Raw genomic sequence first — 13,322 nt, 5'->3', positions numbered from 1 at the left:
TGGAATGAACTCTAAGCCTAAAAAGAAATATCAATTTTAAACTTTCAGTAGTTAGTGATTGTATTGGCATTTTCATTTTGAGACTGTTGGCTGGGTACTGTGGAGTTAAATATAACGCATTTATTTTGAGAACAATGGTTTGTGGCATAGCTGAAAGGAGATGCAGATATTAAATTGATACAGTTAAGTAAAAATCTTATAGTTTGCAATTTGAATCAGAAACATCAATATGAGTTCTTGATGTGTCTGACAACTGAAAAAGATTAAAAACAGTGACCATCTAAATAGCAAGGGGCACTTCTACCACAAATATATTTTTTCACTGAAAGGTCCCTGGGCTGATTACAAAAATGAAAGATCCCAGATCTGAAGCAGAAAATCAATAAGATGATTGTGGAGCCTTAAGAACCAGCAATAAGAAAGCTATCAAAGTCTGCTGGACTTGCATCAAAAGGACCCAGGTGTCACAGCAAATGGACTCTCACTGGCTAATGAGGCCAGTGACTGAAACAGATCAAATGTGTTTAAGTGCATGGTTTGTAATGACTCACACACATCCAACATAAATGACCAAACACACCAAACAAATGACAAAATATCTCATTAGTTACCTCTGGAGGATTCTAGGGAACCAATTTTTTTTTTTTTTTTTGATGGTACTGTGGATCAAACTCAGGACCTTGCACTTGCAAGGCAGGCATGGCACCACTGAGCTAAATCCCTGGCCCCCAAGTATTTTTTTAAATAAACATGTTGACGATTATTCTTAACTGCCCCCCCATAGTACTAGGGGTCAAACCTAGGGAGACTATACCACTGAGTTCCATCTCAGCCTTTTTTTAAAATTTAAGACAAGGTCTTACAAAGTTGCCCAGGCTGGCCTCAAACTTAGGATCCTCATTCCTGAACCTCTCAAGTAACAGGGTTTGCCAGTGTACACTCCCCAGGCCCTGCTTAATTCATTTTTAAAGTGAGGGAACCAGCAAGATGTTACAAGCAGTTCAAAGGAGAGTTCAAACACTGCACACATATTTTAGGTGATCAGAAATGCAGAAATAAATTTACAAGTAGGTATAAGAGTGGTAATATCCACAGGGCAATAATCAATTACGTTGCACCAAACAAAAATTCATTCATCTGTATTATCAAGAAACATTTGCACTACTATGAATGTCCTACAAGTTGGAGAATTTTAAAATACCATAATGACCGTGAAAGGTACAAAAAAGCCCACATGTGTGCACAAGACAAGATAAATACTTTTGTTGTTTTGTTTCTGCCTATTTCAAAGTTTTTAAGAAATTTTCCTGACAGTCTCCCTACTCTTGATCATATTAATCTTAAAGATAGTTTTTGATCACAAAAAAGAATTTTTTTTTATTTGGCCTGCTTATTTATAAAAGTACAATTGTTCATGTAGGCCATCTTGAGTTTATTTTGTAACTTGAATACCATATCAACTATTTATTTCAAAGCCTGGAAAATAAACAGAAAAAAATATAATATACCCCTTGCTTTTCTTATATGAACTATACCTTAGTGTAACAAAAATTTGATGAGGGAAAGTCTCTGTCTAGATAGGTGTTCTCAGGAAGAAACAAAAATAATAATAGTTAGACTAGTACTATTTTGGAAGCCCTGATAAATAAGTGGGTATAATAAGTAGTCAAAAATGGCTGGGGTTGGGCTTGGGGTTGCAGCTCAGTGGTGGAACATTTGCCCGGCATTCTGGAGGTTTTGGGTTCAATCCCCAGCACAACAAAAGAAAAACAGCAACAAAAAGGCTGTCAGTATCACAGAAAGAGATACAATATTTGCCTCTTATTCATCAGAATATGGCCAAGCCTCTCAATCTAACCACCAAATTACAAGAAACACAGAACCTAGAGAAACAGTAAATGATGGAAACCTCCAATCACAAAGTTTAGGCTGTAGAATAGACTATAGAACAAATAAAGTAGTTTCTCCAATAAATGTCAAGGGAGAAACCATGGAAGGCTAAACTCACAGATTAGAAGCGAAGAGTCATAACCAGTTGCAGTGTACGGACCCTCATTTTGTTCTGTGTGACCATTCAAAGTGTGAAACATATAGCAGCAGTTGGGACAATTGAATATTTAATTATTATTGACCTGATATCCGTACCTTACGTATGTTTTTGAAGTGCCTGATTACTTTAGAAATAAACCCTAAGATATTTAATGCTGAAATTAAATGAAGTCTGATATTTACTGCCAAGTATTCTGGAGGGACGAGCCTACAAAAGGCTGGGTGATGAGTATCTGTGGTTCATTGCGCTATTTTCTTCAGTTTTACATTTGTGAAATTTTCCATAATAAAGATTAAAAGAAAATAACTTAAAGTCCTTCTAGTAAATATACTTCCCTCATTTGATTTTCTTTAATAACTTATAACTTATTGTTGTTGAGCATGTAGAATGCATAGTATTTTAAAGTTTGGTTTCTAAAATATTCTTTTCATAATAAGTTTCAAATACAATCATGGTGGCGTACTGTGGTGTTTCAGAGACCTTTTTATTTCAGATAATAAGAATTTAAAATGTTGAGAAATAACAGTACTTTCCCTTAAAACATAAATGTTATTCATGTAAATTATTTGATCAACCAAAAGCTTTTTAAAAGCCAAGTCACTTTTCTTTTGAACCTCTCCAAGTGAATAATCAATTTTTTGTTTGGTTTCTTTCCAGATAACCTTTTTCATGCTGCTTTCCGCGGTGTGTGTAATGCTGAATTTGGCTGGTTCAATCCTCTCCTGTCAGAATGCTCAGCTAGTCAGCTCCCTAGAAGGCTGCCAGTTGGTGAGTAATGAAATGCAAGCCTTTTCACAAAGGTCATAAGCTTCGATTTTGCATCGGAGCTATTTTAAAAATAACTTTATTGTATTCTTAGGCTCTGCTATAAACTTTTAGTTTGTTCACCAGTTATCTACTTGTTTAAAGAATTTCAGTGAAGTTGACTCATTTCTATGAATTCCCCAATTAAAACTTGTTCTACTTGTAAATCAGTTATTAAAAGTCTATATTTTTAAGGACTACAATGTAGTGCCATTTTAGAATAAATGTCTTTGGTAACTATTATAACATTGGTTGTGTTGATTTTTACTGGCATTAGAATTTTAAAAATTATTTTTCAAGTCAATTTTTAGTGCTGTTAGACATATAAGCTTAATAAAGTGCATCAAAACATACAGTTCTCATTTTTCTATTAAAAATTTTTCAGATCTAGGAAAATCCTAGGCAGTGCGCTGTGTATGTTGTAGAGGGTCAAGAAATAGTTTGTTAGATAAATCTATCATTTCCAGATTGGCTTGGGGTTGTAGTTCAGTGGTCGAGCACTTCCATAGCATGTACAAGGCCCTGGGTTCTATCTCTTGCACTGCAAAAGACAAACAAAAACCACAAAACCTACACAACAAGATAGCATAGTTCATGATGCTGCAATATATGCATCTGATGGGGAAAGAAGTTCTATTCTCTGTGGTTGTATTCAACAATGGATCTACTTAAACTCTGGGTAAGCCCGTGGCTCCTAGGTGCAGGAACTTTGGCATTTATTTCTTTATCTTGGGATAACACTGGGCTGCCTTTCAGAGCCATGATTCTCCACACTGCCCGTCTACTGGTACTGCTATTTTTCTGAGAAGTCAGCACTGAATTGGCGGAAGCTCTCCTACAGTAGGGCCACATCTCCTTTTCTTGTGGCCATGCTCATTGGATTCCAGGGGGCAGACATTAGGAGACCTTCTGCCTTCCACATTGGTGGTTTTTTTTTGTTTTGTTTTGGTACTGGCATCGAACTCAGGGCTTCGCACTTGTCAGGCAGGAGCTGCACTGCTGAGCTACATCCCTGGCCCCTTGCACATTCTTTGTACAAATTCTTGCAGGACCAGTGTAAATGGACACAGTCTCAATACCGAAGCAACACATTACATAAACTAATTGTTAGAACATAATCTTGTTATCTTCTGTTGAATGTGGCCAAAAGAAAAATTAATCAGATTTCATCCTAATATACCATGAGCAAAACTTTCCTCTAGGTGGTTCAGTCTTCCCCCATGACTGCTAAGAATTGGCACAAGCTGTATCCCTGTCGCTATCTGAAGGGTTGACTTGCTGTCTTGCATCCACAGCTCAGGTGTGCCGAGAGATCAAAGAAAATACCTGAAGATGGTTGTGAGAGATAAGGTTTATTAGGATATTAACAGAAAAGGATAAGATTAATTAAGGCTTACTAACAAAAAAGGCAAAGTCTGGTGGGATGGACAGGACAATTACTGGAAGGTCTGGAGTTAGTGAGTCAGACAGGAAACTGCCAGGTTCCAATGGTGCTGAACCACACAAGAAATCAACGGGGTCTGGTGGTGCTGTTACAAAAAGATCATCCTAAACATTCTTAGTAGTGGCCAATCTTTGTGTGTGAATATAGCATTTATTTCAAATCTGAGCTTTTTTCCAGATATCTTCATATAATTCTGGTTACAGCTCCTGAAAGTAGGCTCTTGATCACAATGAACCCACATCTTCAGAACATTTGATGCATATTTGACATTCTGCCTTCCAGGAAGGCTCACCCATTTGTACTTCAATGCATGCGAATGTGCTTCCTCTTAAACCCCTCAAGTACAGAAATTACTTTGGGAGTACTTCCCTTTCAATGTCATTAAAGAGTTTGAGGACTAGTGGCATTGGATCTTCCCTGAAGTTCTTAGAGAATTCAGGGATGAATCCATCAAGTCCTGGGCTTTTCTTAGTTGGTAGGTTTTATTGTTTGTTTGTTCTTTTAGTACTTCTTTAATTTCATTGCCTGTTGTTGAGTTATTCAGGGTTTTTGTAGCTTTCTGGTTCAGTTTTGGTAATTCACATGTATCTAGGAATCTGTCTATTTCTTCTGAATTCTTCAAGTTTTTGCAGTACATGGTTTCACAGTAGTTACTAATAATCTTCTAGATATCCTAGATTGTTATTTGCATTTTAAATTTACCTTTTGACAGAGAGGTTTAAAATGGTGTGTATTCAAATTTATCAGCATTTCCCAATATTTCCCTTTCTAATCTTACCTTGGAGGCACACTTAAGACCTCCCAAGATGATGTTGCCCTAGAAATCTTGTTTTGGTGCGCTTCTTTTTAATTGTAACTCTCTTATTTGATGAATTTAATTTTATCTGCCTGGCAGTTTAATAATTTTCCTAAACCATTTTCTGAGTGTCCTTGCTAGTACTTCCTTGGTGATTTGAAATCCCAGCAAATCATTAAGAGTTGTAAGTGACGAGCTACGCTAACAAAGCCAAAGGCCCTTCATTGAAAGTGTTGGAACCTATGGATAACCAAAAGGTCTAGAAATTAGACTCGGAAGTTGACTGGTGCTCAGGAAGCTTCTGTGGGTGTAGAAGTCTGACTCACAGTGAGAGCCTACACTGGAAACCCTGACCTCATCAGGGTAGAGTTCTGCAGGAGTGAACTGTTGCAGGTGTTCTTAACTGCTTCATCTACTGCTGTGGAGTCAGAGTCTAGGGAGGCAGCCCTTGATAGGCCCAGACGCAAGAAGAATCTGTATATCTGACCCACCAGACTAAATCCAATAGGATTCAAGTGGTCACTCCCCAGAACAAAGCTAAATGCTATTAGGAAGGGTTGGGGAGGCAGGAGACAGGAACTGTAATGCTGGGTGGCCAAAGAATACCCAATAACATTAACGCACTCATGTACACACCGAGAGTTTTGTTGATTTATCTGATTCTGGGCTTTTTATTGTATCCTATTTCTGTGTTTAATGTTCTAGAATAATACCACTTTAATTATCTTGCCTTTATAGTCTATTTGTATAACTGATATGGCAAACTCTAGTCCCATCCCATCCTAGACTTTCAATCAACTTCTTAAAGATTCTTGTCTGTTCTTCAATGCTTAGTCTTCTGGATGAACTTTCATTTATTTTTGTACAGGATTCAGAAGAAATGCATTTGAGAATTGAATTGGAATCTTATTAAATTTATGTATAATCTTGAAGGAGAATTGACATCTAAACTATATCATGTCTTCCCATTGAAGAACATAGTGTATGCTTTGGCTTATCTAAATTTTTTTTGATTTCTTCACTCCAGATGTTTTTTCTTTAGAATAGCCAGTACATTTCCATATGAGTGTGTAGTATTGGTGTCTTTTTGTTCTGTACAAGGAAAAAATTAACTAGTTTTATCTGCACAAAAACGATATATAAGCAAAAGTAAATCTTTTATTCTCAATTGCTAGAAACATCACCTTTCCAGAAGTAACCAATGCTAACAGATTTTTTTAGTAACTTTTTAGTCATTGCCTATACATTTTATTTTATTTTGTTTTTTGAGACAGGGTCTCCCTATGTAGTTCAGAACTGGCCTTGAACTCATTATGTAGCCATGGTCTTGAAATCATGGCAATCCTCCTGCCTCAGCCTCCCAAGTGCTAGGATTACAGGTGTGCACCACCAGGCCCAGATCCTCATTGCTTATACACTTGTGTGTGTGTGTGTGTGTGTGTGTGTATGTGTGTGTGTATCTTTTGCTCCCCTGGTGTTTGGGATTAAATCTAGGACCTTTGCACTGAATTATATCTCTAGCCTGATTTTTTTCATTATTTGAGACAAGATCTCACTAAGTTTCTAAATTGCCCAGGCTGGTCTTGAACGTGCTGTTGTCCTGCCTCAGCCTCTCAGAGTTGCTGAGATTACAAGTGAGGTAAGAATATTTTTACAAACACGGAGATCTACTCTATACATGGTTACTTGCATTGTTTTTGTTGATCAGTCCCCATCCACACTTGGAGATCTGCCTAACTGTTAAATGGACAGTGCTGTAGAATTATGCTAGATGGATGTGTGATTGTATCTGTCAACTTTCTTATCTCTGAGACACAACACCCAACAACCACAGTTTAAAGGAGGAGAGGTTTAGATGACTCAATTTCAGAGGATTCAGTCCTTGGTTGGCTGGCTCCAAGGTAGAAACATCATGGCAGAAGGGTGTGACAGAGCAGAGCTGCCTAGTTCCTGGTGGCCAGGAAAGAGAGTCAGGAAATAGCCCCAAGGAACAGATTAGCACGCAGTTCACACCTCCAGAGCCCACTCAGACACACCCAGAGTGTGGTTTCCTAATCTCTTGGGTAGTTCCCAAACCAGTTGATCAAGTTTACACAATTAGGCTTAAAAACTACAGCGATAATTTCAATAACCACCACTCGACAAAGTGTTTCTAGTCTTTTCTTCAAACAAACTTAGCAGAGACTATTACCCTTTGTGCACTTTCATTACTCAGCAAGTACTTCGTGGCCTTGCTGCTGCTGTGATCAGGCCTAGGTGCCCGGGTGATGAGGGTTCAGTTGTGACCAGGATACATGTGTGCACACAGATCTTGGAGAGAAAGTCAGTGCGTGCACACACATTTTAAATCATAGTTATTTCTAAACGGCTTTCCTAAAACAAGGTGCCAGTTACACATCTGCAAACAGAATTGAATGCAAACTCTTGTATTATCAGAAATTATATCTTTGCCAATCTGATGCAAAATATATAATTTCAATTTCATTATTGAAAAGGGAAGTTGAGCACTTTTACGTTTGTTTATGCTATAAATTTCATTGTCTGTTCATTGCCACTGTGTGTATGTTGTCTATTTTTCTGCTGTGTTTTTTTTTTCAATAATTGCTAAATAAATCCATTTCTTATGTTAAGGTAACTGACCATTGTCATATATGTTGAAGATACATATTTTTTGTAATTTGTTACCCACATTTTGACTTTCTTAATGGTTTTTCTTTCTTTGGAGAAATTTTATGTGGTAAAATTTTACATGGTAAAATTAGCTTATTAATTCATACATTTTTGCCCTTATCATTTTTGGGTTATGTGGTTTTCCTAGAATTGCCTTTTTTACTCAAGATTATAAATAATTTTCCCACTTCCTTCCCATTACTTTAGGTTTTTTGTAACATTTATAAATTTTATGAAACTTGTATTTACTCTTTCATTACACTTTTATAATTTAAGAAATACACAGGTGGACCCACATTTTAAAGCATAATACTATATATTTGAAATATTTTGTTGATGGTGGGTACATTTTAAAAATTATTATTTATTATTGTTTTTGCTTTATTCTTGACCACAAATTTTTTTTCTGTGTTAGTGTAATGTTTGCATTCAGCTTCTATTAACTATTAATTTAAAGCATTTCTTTCCATCATGGCTTTCTAAGACTTCATTTTTTAATCAAGAAGGATGTAAATTTTGTCATCATCTTTTCAACAACTCTGAAGGTGATCATATGGCTTTCCTCCTCTGATTTATTAATGTAGTAATTTGCATTAATAACTTTCCTAACACTGAATCACCTTTGCATTCCAGATGGGCCCTCCTTGGTCCTGGTGCTTTTAAGCCACACATATTGTGCTGCATTCATTTGGCTAATATTTTATTTAAAGCTTTTGCATCTAAATTCATAAATGAGATTGACCTACCTTGAGTTTACCTTTAGGTGCCATCCTTGTCTACTTTTCATATCAGAATTATGCTTACTTTTCAGAATGAAATTGGATGCCTTTTATCTGATCTGTGCTCTGACACAGTTTAAATAACATATGAGTTATCTGAGGTTTTTGCATTTGGGGGAGATTTGATTGCTTTTAACAATTTTTTCCAATGGTCATTATTTGTGTTTATCTTCTTGAGTAATGTCATTTAGTGTCTTTCTAACATTGTCTGTTTCACCTGGGTTTTCTAATTTATTGTTATAAAGCTACAGGTAATATTCATTTATAACTTAAAAATAAATCTTTTAGCAAATGTTTAGGGATACAAAGTCAATTAATGACAACTTATGACTAGTGGGCTCGATAGGAAATAGGAAGTTTGGAGAAAAATTATGGGTTTAAAAAAAAAATTTTAACATTAATTTTGGTTTGTTATGATTTCCATTAAGAATGTTGCCCAAAGGCCTCATGTACTCCTAGGTAGGGTTTTTGGAAGAAGATTGAGCCAGGTGGATGATGCAGCTGACTTCTTGTTAGGAGGTGTTTGAAAGACGTGGGTCACAGGGGACACTACCTGGAAGGGTTTGTCTCTCCTCCCAGCTGCTTGGTTTTCCCTCTGCATCCTGGCTGTCATGATATAAAGAGCTTTTCCTTCACTATGGCTCTCTTCCATGCCATTTTCTACCTTGGAGCAGCCAACAATGAAATGGTACCAGGAGCCAGAATAAACCTCTCTTCCTTTTATTTGTAGGTGTTGGCTATTGTTTCTCAGGACAGGAAAGTGAATGAGACAGATTTTGTTACCAAAAAGTGGGTCATTCTGAGCATGTGTTGCAAGAGCAGTTTGGAAAGGTTTGGAGACACCAGGTAGAGGAGCCCTAGAATGCTGTAAGTTAGGTTTAAGGAAAGATTCTGGTTAGAAATCAGAGAACCAGAATGCTAATAGAAATGCAGACAGTAAAGGCTAGGCTTAGGAGGCTTCAGCTGGAAGTTGGCAGTGGATTTGAGACCATGTATGTTACTGTTTGGCAGAAAATTTGTCTACATTTTGCTCATGCCCTGAGATTTTGCCAGAGACTGAGAGTATGGGCAATGGACTAATTAACCTGCAGGGGAAATTTCAAGGCAGGTTAAGCTTTAGGCTACTCCATGAGTACTGCTTGCTGCTTTTAGTGAGATTTACACTGAGCAAAAGGACCATAACCAAAATTACCAAATAGCAATGAACAGCAAAATACACCCTCTCTAGGACACTTGGAAAATAACAACTTGGCAAAAAGAAAAAAAAAAGTGGATCTCTGGAGAAAATTGGCAGGAAAATTAGAAGCTGCAAAGAAATTGGGTAAATGGGACCACAATGGTGTGTGTGGTGAGGAGGAGGAGTCTAGAAGCTTACCCCAGCTTCTGGGGAGGAAACCTGTCTCAACAGCCACAAGGTAAGCCCTCAGAGTTGGGAGCTCCCAGGAAGAACAAAGTACAAAGCCAGCAGCCCTCGCTCCAAGAAAAGCCCATGGCTACTATAAACTGCAAAAGCAGCCTTGAGTTTTCCTGTAAACCCATCTTTGTAACAGCACAATTCATAATAGCTAAATCTTTGAAGCAACCCATATGTCCATCAACAGATGAATGGATATGAGAAATGTAGTATTTATACACAATGGAGTATTACTGTGCCATAAAAAGGATGAACTTGAGTCACCTCCAGGAAAATGGATGCACTTTGAGATGGTAATGCTAAGTAAAACAAATCAGACAAGCTTAAATATTGCCCAGCTTCTCTTATATGAGAAATCCAAAATATAAATAAAGTACAAAATTACAAAATAATAAATTACAAAATAAATAAATTACAAAATAAACAAAAAGGTAATAGGAAATAGGGAGTTAAGGGCCCAGAGATGGAGGGAGGAGAGGGCTAGGGGATGAAAAAAAGAACTAAGCTGTGTGAAGTGCCTGTATCAACACCCCATGAGCAATATAATTATTATATACTGCAATCATGTACAAAAAAAATTAAATAAAAAATATTTAAAAGTGCAAGAATAAAAAGGCTATTTAAAGAGTTTTCAGTTTTTCCAGAAAAAAAATGCCTACAATGTTGAAGTAGAGCACCGCTTTGTGGCTGAAAAGACTAGCATTAAAAAGAAGCCAAAGGCTTTGCATCTGGACATTAGGAAGAATGACTTGAGGGCATCCTGGGAATTTGCAAGACCTCACCCTTTGCAGGCTAAGATGTCCACATGTGAAAAACTTGGCTGGAGAAGAGGACCCCAGGGTACCTTGCTCAAAAAGGGCTTCTAGGAAATTGGTTCTTCAGTATTCAGTTCACAGTGCTCAGACATCCAGAAACTCAGAGCCCTCTGCAACTATGATTCAAAGGGGCCTGGTTACTGCTGGAGATGTAACAGACTTTGGCATCATTGATGTGGTGCTGGTTTTACAGGCACGCAGAATGTTATGGTTATGGAGTCAGAGAGCCTTCCACTCAGATTTCAGAAGTCCTGCAAGGCCAGGTAGTATGTCCCTGAGAGGGCAGTGCACAAAGCTGTGAGAATAAAGTCAAAAGTGCAATGGAGAGCCTGGGAAGTTGGAGGAGCCAGAAAGGTAGAATATCTGGTGAGGAAAGCCCCAGGCAGTGAATAACACTCCAAGGGAGAGCCCATGAGGGCTACCACAGGCAGTGCAGTAGGGGCGGGGTGCCCATTCCTTTTGGAGCTCACATCTTTGCCCCAATTTATGGACACAGAGTTACAGGATTTAATGCTTGCTTTGCTGCATTTTGGTCTTGCATTGGTCCTATTCCTTTCTATCCCCCTATTCCTCCCTTTTGGAATGGGAATATTCACCCTGCCCCATCGTTTGTTGGTAGTATTTTTCTTTCTAATTTTTATAGCAGTTCATATCTAAGAGTTTGGGTTGAGTCTCAGAGGGGACTTTGGACTTGGACTTTTTAGCTGTTCTGGAAACGTTATGATTCTTTGGCAATGCGTAGATACAGACTAAATAAATTTTGCCTAATGAGGTATGTGTGAGTATTTTGGGGACCGGGGAAGGATGGTATGGTTTATATTGACAGTGTCCTTCAAAGGCCTAATAGACTCACAGGTAGGGCTTTTGCAAGAGGATTTGACTTTGGGAACACTGTAGCTGAGTTGCTGTTAGGAGATGGGTCCTGGTCAGCAGAGGCAGAATGCTGGGGGCGTGATCTGGAAGAGTGTACCTCACTCCCCAGCTCCTTCCTTCTCTTTCTGCTTTCTGGCTGCCATAATGTAAGTAGCTCTCCTCCATCAGACTCTATCACCATGCCCTTCCTGCCTTGGAAGCAGCTTACTATGGACCAAAAATGTGAGCCAAAGTAAACCTCATCCTAGTGTTTCACAATTCTGTATACTAAACACCAATGAACTGTACACTTTAAATCAGTGAACTGCATCATATGTGAGTTATATCTAAATAAGAATGTTTTAATTTTTAAAACTTCTTAATCATTCATTAAATTTTTTCTTCCCATTTACATGAAGTGTATCTGTTCTTACATTTGGTTTTCCTCAGAACCAACCATTAGTTTTATTTAACAAGATACTCTGTTTTGTGTTTTTGTTTCATTGATTGTGTTTTCATTTTATTAATCATTTTTATTTTCTCAACTTTTGTTAATTTTCCACCTTTCACAGTGGAGTGAAAGTAGCAATAGCGTGTGGATTTTCCTGCGGTTACTCCTGATACACAGTGCTGTGTCTGAGCTCATTCTGGATAGCTTATAAATTTAATTTTTGCACTTCTCTTTAACCTAATGTCACTTAAACTGACATTCTCAACTTTTTAGGTGGCTAAATTTTTGTTCTTTTAAAAATCCATTTACTGTTAATTTTTAATTCCATTGCATCTGAGCATGTAACCTCTAATATCTACTTTTTTGATGCACTAAAATTTTCTGTAACTTTGTATAGGAATAGTTTTTGGATATGTTTTGGGGGCTTTTATTAAAAACAAAACATACATTCTCACTTTGTTGGGTTCACAGTGCGCTAACAGATTTGTGTTTGTATGGAAGTTCATGGAGAAAAAAATTTTAATGTTTGTCTGTTTTGTTTTGTTTTGTTTTGGTACCGGGGATCCAACTTGGGACTGTCTGCTTTCGAGGCAGGTGGTGGAACCACTGAGCTAAATCCCCTGCCCTAAAAACATTTTAATATGTAAATTCAGTCACATACATCCTACTCACACGGAGTGGAATCCTCCCTGTGGCCTATGAGTCCTAGCTTTGATCTGAGCCTTCCTGCCTCACTGGCCAGGCTAGGAGACCTCAGGCTGCTCCCTCATGCTGCACTTCGCTGTTCTCCCCCATACCCAGTCTATGGGTGGCACATTTTGGCCTCCTGAAGGCCCCAGTCCATGGTCCATGCATGGAAGGATCTTGCCTTGTCACCCTCCCTGAGAAGCTCCCCACCTCTGCTCTTCCTGCTCTCAGCATGCTATCCCTTTTGCACTGTGTACTGGCAGGTGCCCATGACCCTCTGTCTGCCCGAGCAGCACAAGGAAGAAGCTACATTTGTGTGGTGCCTTGTTGTGTGTCCAGGGCTTGGCCCCATGTCTGGCAGGGAAGGCATGTGAGTGAATCAGTCAGTGAGTGAATCTCAACTGTTCCTTTTCAGATAGCCCCCTAGAAAGTTAAAAAAATCATTTTGGGGCGTTAAATAAGCATACTATTCAATTACATTTATTACAAGAAAAATCAGTATCAGCTGTCAAATGCCCTTTAAAATGCATGATTGTGTTTTCTTTAATTTGGGGCTTCAT

The 13,322-nt window shown here is 38.0% G+C and overlaps 1 protein-coding gene across 4 annotated transcripts in view; it reads left to right on the top strand.

Moving 5' to 3' along the window:
- Entrep2 (endosomal transmembrane epsin interactor 2) overlaps positions 1-13,322 on the top strand; it is a 430,735-nt gene that overhangs the window by 313,075 nt on the left and 104,338 nt on the right. For all 4 annotated transcript variants that reach the window (XM_087188281.1, XM_087188280.1, XM_004852663.3 and 1 more), the window contains one exon: positions 2,708-2,818. In XM_087188281.1, coding sequence (XP_087044407.1) covers positions 2,708-2,818 — 111 coding nt within the window. The remainder of the gene's footprint in view (positions 1-2,707; positions 2,819-13,322) is intronic.

This window comes from Heterocephalus glaber, unplaced genomic scaffold (genome assembly GCF_053883595.1).
Source record: "Heterocephalus glaber isolate CG9 unplaced genomic scaffold, H.glaber_assembly_v1.0 deba00001531, whole genome shotgun sequence".
Classification (NCBI taxonomy): domain Eukaryota; kingdom Metazoa; phylum Chordata; class Mammalia; order Rodentia; family Bathyergidae; genus Heterocephalus; species Heterocephalus glaber.
Note: the sequence above shows the minus strand (reverse complement) of the source record. Positions and strands in the feature narration are given on the sequence as shown.